The 25,546-nt window shown below is 31.3% G+C and overlaps 2 protein-coding genes across 2 annotated transcripts; one reads left to right on the forward strand and one right to left on the reverse strand.

Annotated features, from left to right (window-relative positions):
• Positions 1-4,543: 4,543 nt before the first annotated feature.
• On the forward strand, positions 4,544-6,647 carry LOC108475227 (uncharacterized). The gene has a single exon (XM_017777208.2). It carries the CDS (start codon positions 5,109-5,111, stop codon positions 6,375-6,377), a length of 1,269 nt encoding a protein of 422 aa, XP_017632697.1. The 5' UTR covers positions 4,544-5,108; the 3' UTR covers positions 6,378-6,647.
• Positions 6,648-23,306: 16,659 nt separating this feature from the next.
• On the reverse strand, positions 23,307-24,898 carry LOC108476284 (aspartyl protease AED3-like). The gene has a single exon (XM_017778453.2). The coding sequence runs from the start codon at positions 24,826-24,828 to the stop codon at positions 23,521-23,523; it is 1,308 nt and encodes a 435-aa protein (XP_017633942.1). The 5' UTR covers positions 24,829-24,898; the 3' UTR covers positions 23,307-23,520.
• Positions 24,899-25,546: the final 648 nt, after the last annotated feature.

Raw genomic sequence — 25,546 nt, forward strand, 5'->3', positions numbered from 1 at the left:
TCTAAGTCTTTTACATGAAATATCATCACATTTATCCAAGTATTCAATTTTACCTAATTGACCATATAAACATATATATATGTATTTTACCAATTCTTGAAAATTCTTAACATACTTATATAACTTCCATCATTTAACCATTTCAATACACACAACAAACATGATAAGAACTTATATATTTACATCAAAATATGCCAAACACTAGCCATTCCAATGGCTAGTTACAACCAAAAACATTATTGTGCCAACATTGGCTAGTTAACCTATACATGCTATTATATCTAAAATAAAGTTTTCCGTTTTCTACCAAAATGAGTTGAAGGATAGTGTGATTTTTCTTTGACCCGCTTCCAACCTTCTCGAGCTTCCGAGTACTATAAAATAGAGAAGATAAAACAAAGTAAGCATTTACTGCTTAATAAGTTTGCATAACTGGAAATTTAATTTACCATTCATTTTTATTAAATAAAGATATAAATTGTATCCAAGCAATTTTTCCTTAAAGCCTAAAACACACAACATCATCAATCATGTTAGTCAAGTAATTCACATAAATATCAAGAACATGGATGAGCTCATCATATAATAACTTTCATATACATATGCTTTCCATATCATACTTCCATATTACATGTATATTTCCATGACAAATCATTTCAAGTTCAGCTTAGCCATGTCAGGACTTTACCTATTGAATTTATTTGAAATATCGATGGATACACTCATGTAGTACACTTAAAGTGTACAAACTGAAAATCCGTCAATTCATATCCAGGGGGTACCCATTAGGGCACATAATCAAGAAGCACTCTCTCGAGCCATATAACAGGATGGTCATGTGAGCCATGTAACAGGAAACTTATCCGAGCTATAACAGGAAACTCATAAGAGTTTAAAACAAGAAGCTCATTGAGCTTAACAGGTAACTCCGAAGAGTTATTATCAGGGAGCTCCGGATAGCCATATAACAGGAAGTTCAAGTGAACCATATTAAGAAACTCATAAAAAGCCTATATTAGGATGCTCATAAAGAGCTGCGTTTGTGTCCGCAAAATATGCAAGATCACAATCGATCATATAACAGGACGCTCACAAAGAGCTGCGATAGTCTGCAACACATGCAAGATCACTACCAATCAGGATGCTTGCAGGAACCATATAACGGGAAGCTCGAGAGGGCTTATAACAGGATGCTCATAAGAGCTATGGTGTGTCTGCAACATATGCAGGACCACAACCAGTATAGGAAATCCTGTATCCATCGAATTTTATTTATTCAAATGGACTTAGCACTTGTCAGACATTATCGGATATGTGATTTATGTTTATACATGGAAATCATACATTTCACAATCATAACATTCAATTTAAACATATAAACATACATTTTAGTTACACAAACTTACCTTGTTACTTGTTCGTATACGGAGATTTACTAATTCGATACTTTTTCTTTTCCTCGATCTAACTCCCTATTTGATCTTTCCGGATCCAATTAAGCTTGCTTGGAATTCTTTCTCTTAGCTAGGGTTTTCATAGAAATTTTAGGGAAGATGATGATATGAAATTTTTTTATTCATTTAATTAGCTTATCATCAATTAATTTTTCAACTTTTCAATTTAGTCCTTTTCTTTTTCTAATTTTCCATGGATGAATCATCATAAATATCTACTAACTTCTCTTAATGGTCTATTTGTCATATAAGGACCTCAAATTTTGATTTCCATAGCTATTTGATCCTTCTAGCTACTAGAATTCAACTTTTGCATTTCATACAATTTAGTCCTTTTATCAATTAAACATGTAATCGGTAAAATTTTCTTAACAAAATCTTCATGTGTCATTCCTATCATAATACTGGCCATGGAATATTATTAAAATAAATTTTCTTTTTGACTCTGATTTGTGGTCTTGAGACCACTGTTCCGATTTCATTGAAAACAGGTTGTTACACATACAATATTTACTATAATCTCACTTCAACATCACTTTATGTCTATTGTCATTACCATTTGTCACATCAATTAAGCTTTCTTTTAAAATATTCTATTTCACATGTCAAATTATTTTGCACTTTATTTTACTAATTTACCACAACTTTCACAAAGTTCACATTTTAATCTTTAGGTAATAAGAGAATTCAAGGGTACTTACCACTTTTCAACATTTAATCGTTTGTTTTTCTCTTTTCTTTTCCACTTGAATCACTTCCTTTATCTTTCTCTTTAATATCATGTCAAGAACATAAAACTTTCCATGAAAAATCTTTACTTTAACATCATTTCTATACCTTTTTAACAAGATTAAACTTGAAAACATTATGAAACCCTAATATTCATACATTGTTCTCTTGATATCAAACCTTAGTTTGATTTTTTCTCTCCTCCAACATGAACATACATCTTCCTCACTTAAAAATCACCTTGTTGGTTTCACTATAGATTTCTATGGAAATTTGGTGGTTTTTAGCTTGAATTTGATGATTATGGTGGAAAGCGACTAAATTGTAAAAGAATGAAAACTTCAATTAAATGCAAAGGGAGTCTTGCGTGAGTATGAAAGAAATGTGATGGAGAATTGTACATCTTTCTATCCAAATATCCAACTATTTAATTAATAAAAAAATTTAACATTAAAATAAAAATAATATTAAAATAATCAAAACAATCATCTTTCAACACTTTCCTTCCTTAATTATTAACATGATAATTATTTTTGATTGGGAAATGACCATTTTGCCCTTGAATTTTTTTAATATTCAATTTTAGGCTATTTTCCACTTATAAAAAATTACAATTTAGTCCCTTTAATTTATCCTCTTATTTGACTTGATTTTTATTCACCAATTTATTTTACTATTTAGTCCTTTCTACCTTTGGGATATTTTTACTATCTGTCCTACAACTTTTTTGTATTTATGCCTTGCCCCCAAAAATTTTGAATATTTACACTTAAGTCACAAAGTTTTTCACATCTTTTCAATTTAGTCTCTGCCATAAATAATTATGTCACAACATACTTCTTAATTCAACTTTCTTTGGCATCCACCAACCTTCTCTTTTATCATTTATATTTCTCATTTTACTTTACCGAGAAATTTATTGTGCACGATTTCCAATTAATACTACTTTCAAATAATAATAATAATAATAATAATAATAATAATAATAATAATAATAATAACATAACGATTTTAAGGATGTTATAGTTTGTACTATGTGTCCATGGTTCCTATTAATGACAATGTTTTCTTTCCAAAAAAAAAAGAGATAAAAAGGAATTATATTTGATGCACGGTCGATACATAAGTCTCATGTGCCATTAATAAATAATAGCATAACACATCATCATTAAATTAAAAAAATAGAAGACTTGGAAATAAATACAAATAATTTTATCTAAACATAATTGAGCATTAATTGTAACTATTATAAATAAATATTAACAACTCTAGATTTAGAATCTTGGCATAGATTTTGTCAATTTTACCCTTATTCTTTTTTTTATTATCTAAATTTAACCATTAACCTTTCAAAAAGAGTCAAATAACTTGCTTTTAACGATGTTGGCATGACAACCTTTGTGACAATCAACGTGTACTTCATGCTAAAATAACACTATTTGTCTTATATGTCACGTGAACAAATAATTTAAAATTTATAAAAAAATTAAAAATTATAAAAAGAAAAAAAAATGAAGCACACGTGGATTGTCATGTCTAAAATTTTAATATTTTAGTCAATATCTTCGTTCAGAAAACAACAATTCGACCCTTTTTGAAAGGTCACTAGTCAAATTTGATTACTTTTAAAAGGTTGAGGTTCAAATTTAACTAAAAATAATAATGGCCAAATTGAAGAAAGATATAAACATTGAGAGCTAAATTTGGCGAAGGCCTATAATAAATAATTTAAAACTTCTAACGTTAAATAATAAAGAGATAAATACAAAAAATATACATCATCAACTTCAATCAACATCAATCCAAAGTATAATTTGATACATAAATTTTGATTTTAGCAATTATGCACATTAAAATTTTAATTTGGCTCAAACATATATATAAAACTTTGATTTTGATTCAATCGTATATATTTAAAGAAATGAATAATCAATTTATTTTTATATTAGATAAGTATAATTATTTGTATATGTAATATGTAAATGTAAAATGATGCTTATACCAAAATGATATTAGTTGTTTAAGAAAATTGAATCAAATTAAAATGTCATTTATAAAATTGCACAAAATCAAAATCTATGTATAACATTATTCATTGAACCAAAATTCATTTTTATTTTAAGGATTTATCCCATAATAAAATATTATATATGTTTTAAATAAATTTTAAAATATGTTTATATAATACTAAAATTTTATTTTTTTTAAAAAAAATTCAGAGCAACGGAACAGGATAGACAGTGCATATGCAAACATAGGTTGTAAGAAAATAAAACGCTTAGCGGTTAGAAAGGAGAAGCGGAGCAATGGCTTAACATATTTGTCGAGAAACCATCCATTTTTAGGCCATTTCCAAAACAGCAACGAAAGCCTTCACATCCCTTCCCTTAAAATTCCTCTTCGATTTCCAACCAAATCAGAGAGCACAAAGAAAACAACAAAGGGGGAAAAGAGAAGTAGAAGTAGAAGATAGAAGAACACAACAATAGATCTCTTTCTCTCTCTCTCTCTCTCTCTAGCTGGTGTTTTAGCGATGTTTCGTTAAGAATCATTTGGAGGTTGATGTATGAAGTCCAACACTGGGGAATAATTGGTAAAATAATGGAGGTTCAGCGTATGAAGGAATTGTTGTTACTTTGGTCGAGCTTGCAAAGTAATCGTGTGGCTCTCGTGGGTGGAAATCACACTGCCGCTCGATTTTGCACTCGCTAAGTTTTGCCTTCTTCGCCTCTCTCTTTCTCGCCTGTTATAATCTCTTCCTTGTTTTACTTTAATATGCTATCTCTCAATTTTCTTTTCCGGAAAAGTTTTCTATTTTTCTTCTCGTACAATATACCTTGCCTTTGATCACCTTTGTTTTCTGAATTTTTGTGATTGGATTTGTAAGCCCTTTTTTGTTTGTGTTTTAATCAATCATTTGGATCAATGGCTGTCCATATTATTTATGGACTTCTAAACAAATTCCATAAAAACAAGCATAAAGCCTTGAAAAATGGCATTAATTTGCAGTCTGGTGCACGACTGATCGTCAAAGTTCCTCGCTCTAGGGTTTTTAAGCTTCTTGCTCGGTTCTTGACGGTTTTGGCTTTGACCTTATTTTTGCTTCCTTGGTCGGGAATAAGATTTATCGTCAACGACGAACCCGCTCTGCCTATTTATACAATCAAGCCTGAAGTTGTCCCTGAGGCCGCTGATCCCATTAATCTGGAATCACTGCTATTGCTGTACAATGATTTGAACAATGAAGGTATACTGAAACCGGGAAACAAAGGACTCTTGTTAAGCGATGACTATGATGAAGAATCCATTCAGGGAAATTCCTTCCTAACCAAAACTGATATGGAATTCAGTTCTACAAATGACTTTGATCGACTAATGTTAATCCCTGACGAGTCCTTCGATTTCATCTTCACTGAAAACATTCAATCCGCCCTCGAATTCATCGACCGGAGTCTCAAAGTTGGCGGTACTGTTGCTGTTCAGCAGCTGGACTCATCGCTTTCATTCAACAAGCCGTCTAATTACAAGATTGTTTACTTCAGGAAATTCAATTCCAACCTTTTTGTGATGAAAAAGGTTGAGAATGCTCAACCGATCCCAAGCTCGCAAAGGCGGCTTTTGGGGTATAATACATCAGAAGCGAAACGGGCAGCATTGAAGAAATTGGAAGACGTTCTTCTTGAACCACCAAGAGCATCCTCAGGGACGTCCAGAACTTACCTTAAACGAACGAAATATTTGCCAGATCTATTGGGGGACTCACTCGAAAGCTACACTCGTCGGGTTTTCATTGATGTAGGCTTGCGTAACAAAGATGGCGACAGTGCCACCACCTGGTTTCTCAAGAATTATCCCACAAGAAATCTGAAGTTCGAGATGTACAAGATCGAGACACTGACCAAGGACTCTACCAAGAAAGAGGTGTCGCAGACTGCGGTGGAGACTGGGATGTCGGGTTGGCTGAGGAAGAACGTGAAGGAGGAAGAGTATGTAGTGATGAAGGCTGAGGCTGAAGTGGTTGAAGATATGGTGAAGAGCAAGGCTATTAGATTGGTTGATGAGCTGTTCTTGGAATGCAAACCTAAAGGACTTGGTGGAAGAAAGAACATGAGCAGAAGGGCTTACTGGGAATGCTTGGCTTTGTATGGGAAGTTAAGGGATGAAGGTGTCGCAGTGCATCAATGGTGGGGTTGAAGGGAAGTTTGATTAAGGTGTGAGAAAGAGATCTATATGTATATATAATATTATTATGTTCCAATACGATTTCATGAACAAAAATCCAATTTTTAATTTCTTATGTGTATACAACAAAAGTTAAAAAAAAAAAAAAAAAGGTCACGCAAACAAGCAAAATTTAATAGCCTTTTTTTGTTCTTTGTATTCCAAGTTTGCTAATTTATCTTTGATGTATTTTACTTTCTATAGATTTGAAATTTGATGAAATGAATTTGTATTATGATAGAATTTGGTTGAGTTGTAGGGTTTTCGTTTCTTCAAAGCTTTCATCCTTTTCGGCTTTCTCGATGAGTATTTGAGCTGGTTTCAAATTTTTTGCAAATTGATTAAACCGAATTAACAAAGGGTTGTCCGAATATTTACTTAATAATGGTTAGTATGTATATGTGTAATTGTTTAAATTTATAAAAACTAGTTTTTATTAGGTGAATATAAGTTAAGAATAAAAATCTAATATATTAGAAGGTGCACAAGTTTTTTAAAAAATAATTCAATTTATATAATCTATTTATAATATATAAAAAATGAATTTGAAAAATTTTAGATCTGCGAAGAATAATTTTTTCATCGTATTATTAAATTCACATCTTAAAATAATTAACCTATCATTATCATTGTTTAAGTAATTATAACTTAATTATTACTCAATTTAGATTTAATATTAATAATTTAATATATTAACCTAAAATATTATGATAATAATTATAATTTAATAGTTAAAAATTGTTGAAGTAAAATCTTATGATAATAATTGCAAATTTTATATTATCATTGTTAAAATAATTATAATTTGATTATAACAAAAATAGATTTAATGAATAAAAGTCTTAACGTGAAATATTGTTATATTGTAATTATAATTAACAGAATGTCTACCGTTAATGTTACGCTGTGTAAAATATAGTCTAAGCTCTTTTATAGGAAAATTTGTTGAATGATTATTAGTTGTTGATTTTTTTTTCTGAGTGAATTCATTGTTGAGTCTTAATTAGTTTGTTTCATAAAGTTTTTCTATAATTAAATTGTTCTTATAAAGTATAAATTTCAAGTTTTTTTTTAAATTTTAGCGCAATGCATATGCTTGATCTTCGTTTATTGTTTTTAAATAATAAATTTATAATTAAATATCACTTAATTAATATTAGAGTTAAAAAAATTGATCGAGTTTTAATTTGAATAAAATTATAAATATAAAAAATTATTTATTAATTATAACTTAATTAATATTAGAGTTATATATCAATTAAAAGTTAACTTTAGTTATATAAATAGCATCTAGTAATTAAGCATATTCAATTAAGTAACAACTAATACACACAAAAAAAGAGATTATTAGCATGGAGCATTAAAAATTAAGGTTTTCTATAAAGGTACATAATCGATACCAATACAAATTTTTCCGTCATTAGATTGGTACTACTTTAGATAATAGGATTATTCGACAATTTTCCTAAATTTTTTTCATAAGTCAACAACTTGATCTATATAATAGTTAAGATTCAAATATCAATAGTAATCTCATAATAACATTCTAATTCATGCTTATAATCTTTTAATTTCATTTTGCATATATTTTTAAAATTTTATATTTTATTCAATTTAGTCCTTAAAACCGAAACAAGTATAACATTCACAATTGAGCTTCGTTTTTCATTCTAACTTCAATTATGTCCTTCTACAACCCTCAAAAATCTAATTTTACATAAATTTAATGTCATTTTTGACAATTCACATAGTCCCTAAATATAAAATTAACAAAATTCACTTTACTAAATAATCTTTAAACATCTCTTAACTTTCAAATCCACCATTTCCTATCAATAACATCTAAAATTCATCAATGATAAGCTCTAAAACCTTTAAAAGTTCTGAAACGGAGATACAGGTTAACTAGACCTAGTTGCAAAGATACTAAAAACATAAAAATTATAACAAACAAGTGAAAAATGACATAAATGCACGGTTGAAAAGCTTAGACTAGTTCGGTCATGGCTTCCTAGTCTTCTTTCTTTCTTCAAACGGTGGAAAATAATGAAATGGTGAATATGGCAGCCATGTTAAAAAAAAAAAATTAACATAATGTAATATAGTTTTTAATCTATTTAACACATGTTAATTAAAACACCTCTCCAACTGTCCACCATAATTAAATATGGAATAATTTCCCTATAAATCTATTCAATTTTACCATTTTCCCTATTTAACTAATATAATTCAATATTGATTAACTTTTATGATTTTCTCAATTTAGTCATTTTTCCTTAATTAATTATTTAATCAATAAAATTTTGGACTAAAATTTAATACACCTATATAAAAACTCTATAAATATTTAAGGGTCTATTTATGGAAACAAGATCCCGATATCTCATTTTCCAAAATCACTTGATTTTAGGGTCGAACTACTTGTACGAACTAATACACTACAGCAAAACAGGTTTTTAACGACCTTTTTTTGGACCTATAAGCGTCGCTAAAACTATTTGCGGCTTTTTTTTTAGCACCGAAAAAAACGCCGTTATAGACAATGCCACTAAATTTTGCGACATTTATTGCTATAGAACATGACCTTCAGCGACACTTTTACTACAAACGCTAATATAGAACATGACCTTTAGCGGTGCTTTTATCACAAACGCCACTATAGAACATGACCTTTAGCTGTGATTTCTCTACAAACGCCGCTATAGAACGTGACCTTTAGCGGCGCTTTCCCAACAAACGCAGCTATAGAACGTGACATTTAGCGGCACTTTCCCGACAAACGCAGCTATAAAACATGACCTTTAGTGGCGTTTTCACAAAAAACACCGCTAAATGTCATGTTCTTTAGCAGCGTTTTCTTGGAAACGTCGCTAAAAGTTTTGTTCTTTAACGGTGATTTTAAAAAATGCCACTAACTTTACAGATTCCTAACTACACATTTTCATTCATTTACAACCCTTTTTGTAACAGCAAATACAAATCCAACTAGCAAATACAAAGCCAACCAAAAATAGCAAATCTAAATTATCAAATCCAACGAAAGATATATGATCTAAATTAATAAATGAAATAACAAAATATTCTTACAATAATGTTAAAATATTCTTACAATAAGAAAACAAACGTATAAGATAGCGGATTCTACAACTGCTGAAACATCTTCATCATATTCTGAAGCTGTAGCTGGAGTGCGTCGTATTTTCTGCTCTGCTTTGCTTCCCTCGCTGCTACCTCCGCTCTAAGTTGTAGCTGGAGTTCTTCATATTTTCTTTGAACCTCTACTTCTCTCGATGCTGCCTCCGCTTTAAGTTGAGCAATTTACTCAACTATGCTCGCTTGCATCTGTGCCATCTGGCCTTTTAACCTCTGAACTTCAGCTTGAGCCTGACTCCCCGAAGGCATGTATTGCTGCGAGCTAGATCTAAAATATTGGGTTGGATTAACAAACGATCCTTGAAATCGAACCCGACCATATCTTTCAAGACCTAAAACTTCATTAATTATTCAGTTATCAATGCCGTCAATATTAACAGAGCTATCACTCGAAGCAATCATTTCATACTCCGCCTTTTTATCCTTTAGTTTCTCCTAATAAATCAATCAAAAAGTTAGAAACAAAATATATAAAATAAACAAATGCAACAATATTATTTGCAAAACAAAGACGAATTAAACCATTATAATTAAACATTATAAATATTTAAAATAATTCAAATTTTATTAAGTAAATATACCATAACTTCTGCAACTTCAGTAGTCATAGGAGATCCATCTTTCTTTTTATGTGTAATGTCAAAAAGCTGAAGGCGTCCAACTTTTTGACTAGACAATTGTTCCTACAATATAGTAGTAAAAATATTATTTAATAGAGATTAATTAATATTTGACACAATTAATAAATTCGAAATACCTCATCCTCAGCTGCACAAGCAAAACTTTTTGACCCAGCTATGTGCGTGAATTTTTGTTTTTGCCTACTTGTAGTTCCAACGCACTCACGATCCTAAATTATGAAATTATTATTACTTATATAGTAAATACTATAATTATATGAGTTTGGAAGTACGTAATACCTCTCCTTTCTTTGAATTCCAAAATCTAACTGCATCTTCGCATTGGTACCTCAGCATTCCCAGCGGGACATTTCACAATTTCTCTTCGAGACTTATATTTTTCTTAAAATATTCCTTATTTAAAGTACTTTTATGATCTCTCTATTTTTTTCCTAATGCCTTCTTAACATAATTATCTGAGACCTCTAAAGCAAATCTCTCCGGCAAAAAAACACAAGTTTAGAAAGTAAATATAAATGAAACTTAAATAAAGTATTATAAATTACATTCACGTTATTACCTTAATATTATCGAGAGCTTGATTTTTGTTACTATTAGGCATATGATGCCATGACTCGTAGTTGATGGGCAACAGGTTGGTATTTCGTGCTATAATGCCCAAGTATCTTGTTAAAAATCGAGCTTCTGATCCAATAGGCTGCCCAAGACTGTTCCTAGCTACTTTGACACACTCAACTGAATTTAACTCGTTTAAATATTTTAGTAGCGTACGTCCTCGAGTTCTGCGTGTCCCACCACTTTCAGCTAAAAATGGTATATTATAATATAAGAATTTGAAACATAAATCAATAATAAAATTCAACACGCATGTAAATTAAAGTTTAATATTACTTTGAATTTCTGCAGGTTCGTTAGCTATATTCAGAACATTAGAAGATCCAATACCAGTTTGTTGCTCACTATTTGTTTCTTCCGAATTTGGAAGATTTTGAACAATACTTAGATATCGCAATTTTCTTCTGGGCATTTTATCTGCAATACACATAAAATAGTTCAAATTTTAGTAACTAATTACAACAATAATAGTACATATAAAAATAGTTGAAATATTCAACAAGATCAAAATTTAAAATGTAATATTATATATAATTAAAAAATCGTAAAATCTTACTACATCATAATTCGTAAATATCTTCGTCCACATCCTAGCGAACCTATTGAAATTGTGTACTAGTACTAGGAATATTTTCATTTAAGTTTTGTTCTAGAAAAGGCAAAGTTTCTGATCTTTCATCGATGTCATCTCTACTGCCATTGCCCATGTCAAACAAGTCTCTAGAGGTGTTACGGAGTATAATGTACCAACCCTCATCAGTTGGATCTTTCGAGTAAAAAACCTGTTTCACTTGAGAAGAAAATACATACAGCTCGTCTATCAATTGTTGTCCAGTGTGAATTAATCGAGAGAAGTTCACCATTGTAAAACCAAATTGATCTTTTTTAATTTCGCGAGCAGTATTAACATCAACCCAATCTCATCGAAATAAGACAACCTTCTGTTTGCCATAGTAATCCAACTCAATAATGCCAGTAAGAATTCTGTAATACTCTACATTTCCCTCAACAGGATTATTGTCCCTAGCAATAGAATAACTTGTAATTAAAGAATTAACAACTATTCCATAATTTTGAGTCCTCCTCAATCTTTCGCGAGATTTTGTATGAAACCTGAATCCATTGATGAGGAAGACACTATATCTTTTTACTGCTCTATTCGGACCTTGGGAAAGCCATTTAACTTCGTCATTTACGTCCTTTCCACTCCAAACCTATTGAATTGAAAGTAAATTGATTAATTATAAATGTTATGAGAAAACATTATTATTTGTCGATGAAAGCTTCAGTCGCATATTGTTTGCCCTAACCATTCATGAAAAGATTCTGTGAATAACTTATGAATCTCTCGATGTTGTAATCTTCGGGAGCGTAAATGAGATCTCAAGAGTTGTTTGTACTTGCTATGTTAAAAAGTGGATTACTTGGTTAGAAGATAAACAAATTAAAAAGATGAATATTAATCAAATTCTAAAACTTACTTGGGTAATGGTTCAATTGAATCATGGTGAAAAAGAACATATTGATGTGCTTGGACCCAAGATCTATCATCTAAGTATGCAATTTTAACTTTACCGATAGGTTCTCCTTAACTTCGAAATAAATAAGTTCCAGCTAAGTTATGATCAGTGAGCCCAACATTTCTACTTGGTCTATTCATTCTTGTTTCAACATCTTCTAAATATCTAGAACAGAAAGTCATACATTCCTCTGCCAAGTATCCTTCAGCTATTGATCTTTCTGGATAACGCTTATTACGACAATAAGACTTCAATTTGAATAGGAACCTAAACACGATATACAACATTATCAAAAGTTGTAACTAAAGGTATATTCATGAATGAATGAAAAACTTTACAAATAAATTAGCAACTCTCTATAGGATACATCCACCGATAGAAAATCGGTCCACCAAGTTTTGCTTCATGAGAGAGATGGATTACCAAGTGCACCATAATAGTAAAGAAGAAAGGTGGAAAGATCTTCTCCAAATTGCATAAAGTCAAGGTGGCTTGATCTTGTACTTTTTCAAGTTCTTCAACATTCAAAACTTTGCCACAAATAGCTTTCATTATATTGGATAGTTCAATTATACAAGACGTCACCTTTTTTAACGTACAACACCATAAAGCAATTGGCAGTAAATCTTGCATCAAGATGTGATAATCATGTGATTTTAGGGATTATAGTCTTCGATATTTAAGACTCACACATCGAGATATATTTGATGCATACGCATCTAGGACCTTTATGTCCTTCAACACCATGCAAAACACTTCTTTTCTTTCTTCGACATTGCAAAAATAGAAGGCGGCAACCTATATTTCTTATTCGGAAGTACTTAGGGATGAAGTTCACATCGAATTCCCATGTCAACTAGATCAAGTCGACTCTGAAAATTGTCTTTCAATTTTCTATCGACATTCAGAATTGTCCCAATGATGTTCTCGCAAACATTCTTTTCAATATGTATGACATCAAGATTGTGTCACAAAATGTGATGCTCCCAATAAGGCAACTCAAAAAAATACTTCTTTTCTTCCAAAGTCCGCCTCATTAGGATCATCCTCTTCATCAGATTCATTATCAATCTCCCAGTCAACATCGCTAACATACGCCTCCCTCGGTCTTCTCTTTGTTTGTGTGTTGTATGGTTGATTCATCTTCCCATAACTGAAATTGATATCTCTTAACATGAACAAGATTTCAGATCTAATGGTCTGCTCAGGAGCTTCACTGAATTCTTTAGTACCATCAAATAAAATCCTCTGAAATCTAATTTATGATTTCCATCTAACCACCGACGATGCCCCATATAAGAGAACTTCTTCCCATTATATAACCACCTCGAACATGTTTGCGTCGCACAATAAGGACAAGCATAACGTCTTTTGGTACTCCAACCAAATAAATTAGCATAAGTTGAGAAATCATTAACAATCCACAACAAAGCTGTACGAAAATAAAAGTTCTCATTTCTCAAGACATCATATGTTTCAACACCCGCCCATAACTGTTTCAACTTTTCAATAAGTGGCTACATATAAATGTCAATATCATTTCTGGGACCTTTCTCTTCAGGGATAATCATAGATATGATAAAAGAATATTGCTTCATGTAAATCCACAGAGGCAAATTCTAAGGAATAAGTACTACAGTCCAAGTACTGTACGAAGTACTCATGATTTTAAAAGGATTAAATCCGTCAGATGCTAGCCCAAGCCTTACATTTCGAGGATCGCTTGCAAAGCTTGGAAATTTATTGTCAAATGATTTCCAAGCTAAAGAATCCGTAGGATGCCTTAATAATCCATCATCAGTTCATTGATCATGATGCCACCTCATGGACGTGGCTATCTTTGACGACATGAAAAGCCTTTGAAGCCTTGGTATTAGTGGAAAATATTACAAAATCTTGACTAGCTTCTTTCTTGACTGTGCATCACCTTCATCCTTATTCACATCTTTTATATTCTTATTCATCCAACGAAAATTACCGCAAACATTACAAGACTGTTGGTTTTTCCGATCACCCCAATACTACATGCAGCCATTTGGACAACTATGAATTTTGTCATACCTAAGGCCTAAATCTTTTATCAATTTCTTCATATCTTTGCATGAATGAGGGATTTTTGCAAACGGAACATATCTCTTAAAAACTCTAACAGCATTGTAAAAGAGTTTCTGATCCACCCTCCCAAACATTTTAAGCAAAATAGACTAATTCAGAAGGACAATTTTGAATATTTTGATCCCTCGTAAAGTTCTTCATTCATTTCATTAAGTAACTTGTAAAACTTTGCCACTTCCCCATTTGGCTCTTCATCAGTACATTTCTTCCAAACACATTTCCACCAATATTACAATCATCGAATGCAATAAAGTTAGGTGGAAACGATTGCAAACCATGAGTGTGCATATTAAATGCATCCCGCACCATACCTTCCATGTCATCTTCTCTAACAGACTGATGGTAAGCACTACGAGGATAATTTGGATTAATCGTTGAGGAGGTTCTACTATGTGTACACTCTTCATGGAAAATCTATTTTTTTATACCCCTAAATAAAGCCATAAATAATTAGATGGTCGTGGACAACTTTACGAAAATGCCAATTGATGTTGCCACACTTCTTACATGGGTAAAGAATCATATTCTCTTGGCTTGCATTTTGAAATGCAAAATTTAGAAAAGTTTGTACTCCATTTTGATAATCATTGCTTACCCTTAACAAATTCGTCCAACTTTTATCCATTTCGTTGTTCGAAGTCTAAAATTGACAATAAATTATAGTTACTTAAATGTTCTCAATTGATTTAAATTATGTTAGTTATGTAAATTATGTAAGTTATGTAAGTTATAATATGATATTTATTTATGTATTATATAAGTTATGTAAGTTATGATATGATATATATTTATGTAAGTTATGTAAGTTATGATATGATATACATTTATGTAAGTTATGTAAGTCCATAGATATGATATATATTTATCTATTATGATATATATTTATTCTTTAAATGTTTATGTAAGTTATGATTATCATCTTTAATTTCTAACTTTATATTTTAACCCTTTAATTATACTCTTTTAATTTATAAATTTTAACTTGTCCATGTGCTTGAACCCCGAAAGCGCTCCGCTCGATTTGTGGTTACTCATTTTGGGGATTAATTAGGTGATTTCGTCATCTAATATCTAGTCGGAGAAAGTCATACAACGATCAATTTTTAAAAAATATACTAGTACGATAGATCCATTTTATAAGCTTATTTTTTTATTTATTTAGGATAAAAATGGGTTATAATTTGATGGTTAACAAAAATAACTTTTCATTTTAAAAACTTTTAAATCATTTTTTATTAAAAGATAAGTAATTAGATTTTTATATAAAAATAAATTTAATTAATGGTAAAATTTATTTTTAAGTTTTTGCAGACATTTAAAATTATTAAATATTAAAATCAAACATTTTAATTTTCAATATTATTAGACATATATATTAATTAGTATTAAATATATTTTTTAGTCAAAAGAGAGTATTTACTCGTGTAACAAATTAATATTTTTAGTCAATATATTGAAAATTCATGTTAATATTTTAATAAAATATTGATCTCCAAAATAGCGAAAATAATAAAATAAATGAAATATAAAACAAAGATAATAGAAAAATAATAAAATAAATGTAAGAATTAATTTCAATGTCACAAAATATGTATAGTAATAAACTTGAAAATAATTTATAGACTAAAATGGAAAAAAAAAAAAAAAAAAAACCCTTTCAAATTGATTGCAAAAAAAGGAAAAGCCCTTGGACTACAACTTCCTTTAACAAACAAGCTAGTCGGTTCTAGGCTTACAACGAAAGCTCGTTCTATGTGAGATGATCTTACGTAACTCATTTTGAACAAGTGAGATCATGGAGTTCAGCAGAAAAAGAACATATATGCATGAGCACAAGATCATTCATTTTTCAAGTTCTAGAAAAAGAAAGTGCAGAAACTACCAGCAGAAAAAAATACTACAGCAAGAACCGTCTACCTGTGTTTCAGCAATCGGCTTCCTTACAAGTTCTTTCAATAGATAGTGCACCTAAATATCAAAGCACGTGGCATTCAACAATCAAATTTCAGTAGTCATATAGGAATTTCACTTTTAGCAAACTTAGAAAAGAATTAATAGACTTGTTGGCACAAAAATGAATTCTTTTTTCTATATATTATTTCTGAATTTATGAACTGTGAGTTTTATATCTGATTTAAGGTTTGGTTCTTCAAAAGGCTAAATCTTCAATATGACTTATCAGAAGCTTAATTTTCCACTTTTCAAATACAAGTTTCTTAGCTTTTCAATCAAATTTCCTCTAAACAGATGCATACTAAATGCTTTCTAGTAGATGAACCTAAGTTCTGTACTTGATGACTTGTAAATTTGAGTATTATTATATCTATGTATTGTAGAGGAAAACAATGACAAACAGTTATTCGACAGCATAACAAGTCTCTTAGAAATTAAATATACATACCTCTTAGAAATTGTAAATTGGATGGATGGTAGAGTCGATTCCAGTAAATTAAATTACACCTGCAAACAATGAAGATAAGGTTATATACGAATAGTAGGAAGATTTAAAATATATACCGATAAAATTAAAGGAAAAATATATACAAAGATAAGGTCAATGACTTTACGGCATTTCTAAGCCTCATTTTCAATTTCTTTTTAAATATTTAAGGTTTGAGCTCATTTAGTATGCATCTACTGGAAAGCATAAATATTATTTTTTAAGCATAATATTTATACCTAAGATAAATATATATGAAGATAAGGTCAATTTCTTGACCTCAAGATAAATATTATTTCACTTAAAAAATATAAATGAAGAAATATATACCTAAGATAAACAGAAATTGACCTTATATTTTTTAAACATAATATTTATACCTAAGTTTGAAATACCAAACCAAACTAGTGAGCAAACTAAAATACCTCTAGGAACCGAATTCCCAGCGGCGGCGGCAGAGAGAAGAGGCAAAGAATTTCCTTTTGAAACGGTAGAGAGAAGAGTCGAAGTTGATTTTAGAAGTTGCGAAATTGGGGAAAAAATTTTGGGGAAGAAGAACTGGGGGGAAATTGGGGGGAAAAAAGTTGGGATGTTGGTGAAAAAAATCGAGGAAATCTGAATTGGGGGAAAGTAAAGGAAATTCGGGGCTCCAAAAAATGACGTCGCTGAAGTTGAGTGTATTAAAATTTTGCGCCGCTTCATAAAAATGCCACTGATGCAAACCTTTTGTGGCATTTTAAACAAAACGCCACTAAAACAAAGCATAAAATGTTGTCGTTTTCTGAGTTGTTAAGACATATTTGTGGCGTTTTAGACGAAACGCCACTAACAACAAAACTATAAGCGACAACATTTTGCAATCTCTTAATAGATGTTTGCGGCGTTTTATAAAAAGCGCCACTAATGACAAAGATAAAAACGGTGTTGTTTTAACTCTTAATACATCTTTGCGGGGTTTTTTGTTGAAAACGCCACTAAATATGCAGCATAAAACGGTGCCATTTTTCGAGCTGTTAATACATGTTTGGGGCAGTTTAGCCAAATCGCCACTAATAACAACGCTGTAAATGACACCGTTTTGAAATCTCTTAATAGATGTTTGTGACATTTTTGTTGAAACCGATGGTAATGCATACTTTTTGCGGCATTTTGTAGAAAGCGCCACTAATAACAAAGATAAAAACTGTGTCGTTTAGACTCACAATACATTTTTACGGCGTTTTTGCTGAAAACGCCACTAAATATGCAGCACAAAATGACGTCGTTCTTCGGTCTTTTAATATATATTAGTAGCGTTTGGTCAAAAAATGCCACTATTGTTCAACTTAATTAAAATTTGATTCACATTATACCCTAATCTAGATATGAGCCAACTTTCATTGCCCAAGCTAACAACTAAAATGATAGAAGAATATGATTTATAAGACATTGATTATTCGATGACTCAAATAAAACATTTTAAAACAACTAAATTAGAATGCTAACCATAATTTAAGAGAGATAATTATGAATTCCGAAAAAGTATTTCTCACAAACCTAAAAATAAACATGAAATATATGTTGAATTCAAAAGGAAAATTAATATTTTGATATATTAGTCTTCCATTTGTGAAATGCATCATTTTGCGATTTCATTTTTTTTCCCTTTTTATTGTTTGTGTTTTTCTTTTTGACTTTTTAATCAATATTCAGTGCTTCCACAAATTATTATAAACATAAGCTTTTACATTAATATCTACATATATACATCTCAATATATATCCATATGAAAGTTATTTTTAGGGTTTAGAATTTTAAGGTTTAAGGTTTAGGATTTAATGGTTTAAGGGTTTAGTGTTTAGAGTTTAGTGTTTATGGTTTAGGGTTTATGATTTAAGGTTTAAGGTTTAGGGTTTAGGGTTTAGGGTTTAGGATTTAGGGTTTAAGGTTTAATGTTTACAATTTAGGGGTTAGGGATAAACAGATGCACAATTAGAATTTTTTTAGGGGCTGAAATTAAATTGTAAGTAAAAAATGCAATCTCATCATTTTGATAGCATATATTTTTATAAATTTTAAATGATTAAATCAAATTTTTTCCATTTTCAGAGGGTTAAAGTACAATTTTACCTTTCAAATTTTAAAAAAATTTCAAAAGGCCTAACTGGAAAATTTTTCATTTTGGGGAGGCTGAGACCCTTTCAACCCCCTAGTTATGCCCCTAAATGTATATTAATTATAGGGTTTAGGATTTAATTGAATATAATTCACTTGAGATTGTAAAAACTCGAATTCAAGTTGGATTTGTAATTTGAGACATAAAGTTTTATTTAATAAGATTCAAAATAAAATTCGAGGCATTCAAAAGTAGTTGATTAAGTTTGATTTTGGAATTTTGGGGAGAGGGGAATTGATTTTGGAAAAAAGACTAAGGCATTTCGGGGATAATAACAAAACGGACTAGTTTTACAAAAAATAATACATATTCGTCGCGTTTGGATAAAAAACACCACTATTGCTCAACCTTTTGTGGCGTTTTGAACAAAAACACCACTATTGCTCAATTTTTAGCGGCATTTGAAACAAAGCACCACTATTGCTCAATTTTTAGCTGCGTTTGGACGAAGAACACCACTATTGCTCAGTTTTTAGCAGCGTTTGTTCAAAAAACGCCACTATTGCTCAACTTTTTGCGGCTTTTTTGTTTAAGCGCCACTAGTGTATAACATTTGCGGTGTTTTTTGTTAAAACGCCACTTAAAACACCGGTAAAGGCCTATCTTCTTGTAGTGAATTATCCAATTAATAAAAATTATCATATCAAAATTCACTATGTCATAACACTTGACTCGTAAATATTAAATAATAATATTTACGGACTCACTTGTTGGAATTGTGGTCCCAAAACCACTGTTTCCAACACCACTAAAAAACGGGTTGTTACAATGCTAATATATATTGATAAGTGTGGGAACACAATCCACAACGAGTTGATAAATCCCCAAATTAGATTCTCCGAAGAATGAAATAGAGAGAAAGTAAATTACAAAAATAAAAGAAACCTAAGGACAAAATAAACTAAGGAAAACTAAAAACTAAAACTAAATGAAGTAGTAAACTAAAACTTGAATAAAAACTGATTATGAAGTGTTCAGAGATGTCTATTTATAGGATTATGGTTGGTTGTCATTCATTGACCTAATTCAGTGGACGTTTTTGCATTAAAATTTTTTGTGCAGACCAAAATGCCCTTGGCTCATTAATTCCCCTTGTCAAGGAGGTGTCACGACACCCTCTAATCTATTTCGTGACACTGATGGCAGTTTCAAGCTAAGGCTTGATTTCAAGGTTGTGTTGTGACACCTTCTGGCTATATTGCAACACTGAAGGTTGTTTGCTCCTTTTGAGTGCTCTGCTTACTATGTTACGATATCGACACTCCATGTTGCAACATTGCGGCCAATTTCATGTTCTTATGCCTTTGAATGATGTCCTGCACACTCACCGAATACGTTAGCCTTCTTTTGAGCCTCTTTTGGCTCTAAGATCATATACATAACTCAAATTACACTTTTTATTATTTATTACCTAAAGATAAAAACTAAGTAAAAACATAATTAAATTGTTTTCATACGAGCTCCTTAAATACAGAAACTAGTTTAATCTGCTACAACGAATTATAGTAGATCTATCTCAAGATAAGTGGCCTTTGTCTCGAGACAAAAGTACATTGAAGCTAAGTAGATTTTACCCTACTCCAGGTTTTGGGATAGAAACCTCTTGTTTCAAGACATTCAAACATTGAAGCAAAAATAGGAAAATATGAGAGGCTAGTATCAAGACCTAGTTTCGAGAAATAAAGGACATTGCCCTAAGACATAACATATAGTGTCTTGAGACATGTTAACTTTGGAGCTAAAAATTTCAAAATAATTTATGGCTTATCTCGAGACATGAAGACCCCTATATCGAGACATAAATTTGAAATTTGACATTTGAGTTTGATTCGAGTACTAACTCTAAAATTAACCCATATAACCCTGTAAATTGATTAAATGAAATCAATAAGTGTATAAATGCATAAATATGAATTATTTTGATGATTGAATTAAATGTATTCGTGTTATAGTAGATTAAGTTGCTTCGGCGACATAATGTGACGACACATATTCAGATTTCACGATAGGGTCAAGTGGGGGTGTTACGAATTTTCTACCTAGGTCGTGGGCTATTTTGGCCCCGTAGGTGTTTGACATTTTTTTGGCCTATTAAAGAGTGACATGTTCTACAAAACAACCATTGGTTTTCGGCCACAACTCTTCAACTTTTTAACTAGTCATATTGAGAAGTTTAGAGTGAAGACAATGTTTATCCTTATCATTATCCTTATCTCTTGAGAAAGTTTTGGAGCAGTTGAAAGACTAATTTATGAAGGCTTTTGTTTGATAAATACTTTGGATACTTAATGGGATAATTTCATCTTTTAAATAGGAGTTTAAAGCTTATCAACACTCAGTTGGATGGACTCTTATATCAACCTATAAATAGGCTACATGTGGCGTCACTTGGGGTGTGCTTTTGGAGTGTCTTTGATAAGCTTCTTGTGCTTTATCTTGTTATATCGTGTAGCACTCTTTTAGATATTCTTTGGAAAGTTAATTTATTGTATTATGAGGTATTGGGGTGAGTGATTTGTGATAATTGGGGTCAATATTGGAGCTGCAATTATTTTTTTGTGTAAGGGTAGATTAGGCTTAAGCCGATAGGTGACTGAGACAATTATTGAATAAAATCATTCATTAGGCGAGGCTCTACAAGCATAAGACCATTGTGTGTAAACTGTGTTAACAAACATTGTGTGTTGTCTCTCTTTACTTTGCTCCTTGCGTTACTTTGCATTTAACCTTTCTATTTGTTTCTGTTCTAATAGCATTTGAAACAAAATTGTTTTTCAAGTGCAAACGGAAAACTTTTTCAATGCTAAAAAGATTAACTTTTGAAAAAGTTGTGAGCGTATTATCTCTTTAATAAAGCAATAATTTCTCATGAAGTTATATTATAAATTAAAATACAATAAAAATGATTTTGAATATCACTAAAATAAAAATTTGTAGAATTTAAAATAAAACATTAGAGAAAAAAAACAATAGTGTTAACATAAATATGAGTAAATGCAAATTATTTTCAAACATGCAAATATAAAAACTTTTCCACGTGGTAAAATTAAATTTTAAAATGAACCTTTTAATAAATTTGTATATTTAATTCAAATATGAGCATATAATAAGATATAAATCCAACTCTTAGATGGTCAATGATTCTACCTTCACAGTCCGAGTTAATTATTTTATCTTTACCATCAAATTTTAACTTTTAAATCAACCACCATCCTTTGTATTTGAAATAAAACCTGTAAATCAGAAAATAAATTAAAATCTTTCAACATATAATAACAAAAGAATGCCAAAAATATGATAGTGATAGAAACATATAGTAAAAAATATATGATTTTGGCATAAACATATAGTAACAATGTAACTATTAAAGGAAAAGAAATAAAATAATGCTAAAAAGGTAAGAACAAAAATATTCAATGTATAGTTAGAGCTTTGTTTTCTGGTCTGATGCATATCTTTGAATTTGCAGCAGTATTTACAGGAGGTTTGAATTTGTTATAATTGAAATATTAATTTAAAAAATAATTATAAATGTAACGACTCGATTTTCATCGATGTTAGAAAATTTAGTTTTAAAGTCGATATTCCTATAAACCAAATAAGTTTAAATGCTAAATCGAGAAGTTCATGAGATAGTTATGAAATTAGAATATGAAATTATTAAACGATTTACTAGAATATTCGATAAAAATAGTACCGTGACTAAATTGAATAGTGACTAGGAAGAAGTGATTTGATTTGAATTTTTGGCAAGTCCTTAAAGTGATAATTTACCGAAATTAAATATATGTTCTTTTTCAATATACGAACTAAAATTCAAACAACTTTTTAAGGTATGTTCTTCTACTTATCAATGGGTACTGATTCATCATATCGGTCATCGAATCTTCGCTTGAAGTTCACTAGCTGATCTTTTTGAAAGGAAAAAAAAACTTAATAACTTAGTGACTTAAATAAAATCATTCGAATAATTCAATGACTTAAATGAAATTTTTTGAATAGTTCAGTGACCATTTTGTAAGTTTTTGAAGTTGAATGACCAAATCATAAACTTGCGAATAGTTTAATAACAATGCTTGTAGTTTTAAAAAACTAATATTCTGTGTGAGTATTTGGTATTTTGATAGTGTATATTTTTTTATTCCACAAGCAACTTTAAAAAATTAACATGTTTTTTTTAATATTTTATTATACCACTATAGAACATTTGTCTACTCTCCAAACTTATAAAGTCTAAAAACTCCACTAACAATATGCCAAATATTTTCCACTAATATAGTTAACTTACCTCCATTCATTTTCACAATTAAAAACTTAAAAAAAATTACATATATAATCACAAAATGGTGATTTTTTTTTGTGATGTTTATTAACTAAACCTATTTTTCATCATATAAAAACACTAAAAAGAGAGCTTACGCATAAAGACAAGAAAGCAAACAAAGAACAAACAAAACAAAATAAAGCCAATAAGAAACTAATTGCAAGCTTCACGAGCAATTCCCAAGCGAGAATTGATCACATCAAAGAGAATCCTATGATTCTGCTGCTGCAAATTGGCTATCACATTCATGGCGGCGTTCACATTGTTGGGGACCGGTGCTATGGCCAAGCATGCCCGAGACCCGGCACTGGTGTGCAAGAAGCTGTTTTCCATTGGCAATGTCATCGACAAGCCTTCGAAATGTAATGTTATTAAAGGTGCCTCAGCTTCTGCTGTAGCATCAAAGCATGTATCAAATACTCCAATTGTTGTAAATGGACCTTTCACATGCTTCACAAACTCATCTCGGATTGCCTTGTAAATGGGCTGGACGAATCGGGTTACAACCGTACCCGAATCTATTATGGTCCCTGCCCCGGTGTTGGGGTTAAACGCTAGGTATTCCGGGGCAATGGGGACTTGAACCCGGCCTACACTTATTCCGGTTAGGTTAACATAGTAAAGTGAAGGTCGGTGTGGGCTTTTTAGGAGTGGGGTGGTTCGAATGTTCTTGGGTTGTCCAACTGGCCCGAGTTTGAGAGAACCCGAAAAGTAGTAGGACTTGAAACTGGGTAGACAATATGAGAAAACACCAGAGTAGAGGGCCCCAGATTGTGAAATAAGTGACATGGGCCCCCGACCCAAACCCAACAGTCCTTGCGGTGGTACTGACCCACCAGAGATGGCGTTTATACATCCAAAAGCAAAATCTGGGACAATGTCATTGGCTAATCCTAAGGAATCTCGAACCAAGTTGGCCGAAAATGATGAATCTCCACCGTAGGATTGGTTAAAAGAGCAAGCCGCAGACCCCGTAGCCGGGCACGACAGCCCATGGACCTGGGCGCATTGGGGCAAACCGCAATCCAACGAACCATAGGTGGAAGAAGTGTTGGGTGAGAAAGTGGTGGCTGAGCACCCAGTGCAGCCGGAGCATGGGACCCAAGCCACATCATTGCTAGTGTCCAATACCATGAACATGAGCTGACCCGGAGTGCCAATCTTTACCCGGACGACATAGTTGCCAATATTTAGGACTTGTTGGCCTGAAGCAATGGGAACCGCAGTGGTCTTTTGGGCTAGAAGGCTCGACAAGTACTTGACCCTTGCTGGGTCTTTTGATGCCATGTTCATGACTGTGTTGAACCATGAGTCAGGTTTGGGTGGGTTGAATGGTGAACATTTGCCATAGATTGGGATGACCAAAAGGTCCGAGTCATCTGGCTGAGAGCCGCAAGGGTCTAAAGCTTTGGCGGAGGAGATGACAAGAGCTAGAAACAGGATAGTAGCTATGAAGTCCATGCTTCCAAAGCTACGATTTCGAAGGATTGAGATTTGGTTCCTCAGAATTGAGAAGGCAAGAGGATTTTTATACATGCAAATAGTGCGCTTCGAATTACTGAAATAACCTTTCTAATTATTTCAGGAATTTAAATTAAGATTTTTTTTATACATTTGGTCATTGTACGAGTATCATTAGGTTGGGCCAAAATGGGCCAATCATAATGCTGAAAATAGGCCGCAAAAATTATGTGGGCAATGATATATGATAATCGTTTAAAAAGGTCCCCCAAGTTGAAGAAACGGGAAACTGAGGCAAAACGACAAAGAATTGAAAGCAATGCCAACAGGATAAAAGAGAGATAAAAAGGAGTGAAATGTAACTTGACTTCAATACTAGTTTTAACAAAGGGATAGTTTGCATTTTGAATTAATGAATAAGAATTAATTTAATTTTTTTAGTAAAAAGAATAAAATGTAACTTGACTTCTATAATAATTTTACCGTTAAAGAAAGTTTAGAGAAGAAGAAAATGTAATGCAAGCATTAGTCATATTTTGTCCACCTTCAAACGTTCGCCCTTCTTATTCACCATAATCTCAATCCTATCAAATTGAGTCAATAACAAGTATTATTCTCGCAATAGTTTTACCAAATTTTAGATTATTTGCTTTATCCTTAATGTATAATATAAACATGATCCCATGTTAATGAAGTTATAAAAACTAAGACTGGGTGA

The sequence above is a fragment of the Gossypium arboreum genome, chromosome 3 (genome assembly GCF_025698485.1).
Source record: "Gossypium arboreum isolate Shixiya-1 chromosome 3, ASM2569848v2, whole genome shotgun sequence".
Classification (NCBI taxonomy): Eukaryota; Viridiplantae; Streptophyta; class Magnoliopsida; order Malvales; family Malvaceae; genus Gossypium; species Gossypium arboreum.

What these genes read in the sequence shown, in the direction of transcription:
- LOC108475227 (XM_017777208.2), top strand. Translation starts at nt 5,109, where the DNA reads ATGGCTGTCCATATTATTTATGGACTTCTAAACAAATTCCATAAAAAC.
- LOC108476284 (XM_017778453.2), bottom strand. Translation starts at nt 24,828, where the DNA reads ATGGACTTCATAGCTACTATCCTGTTTCTAGCTCTTGTCATCTCCTCC.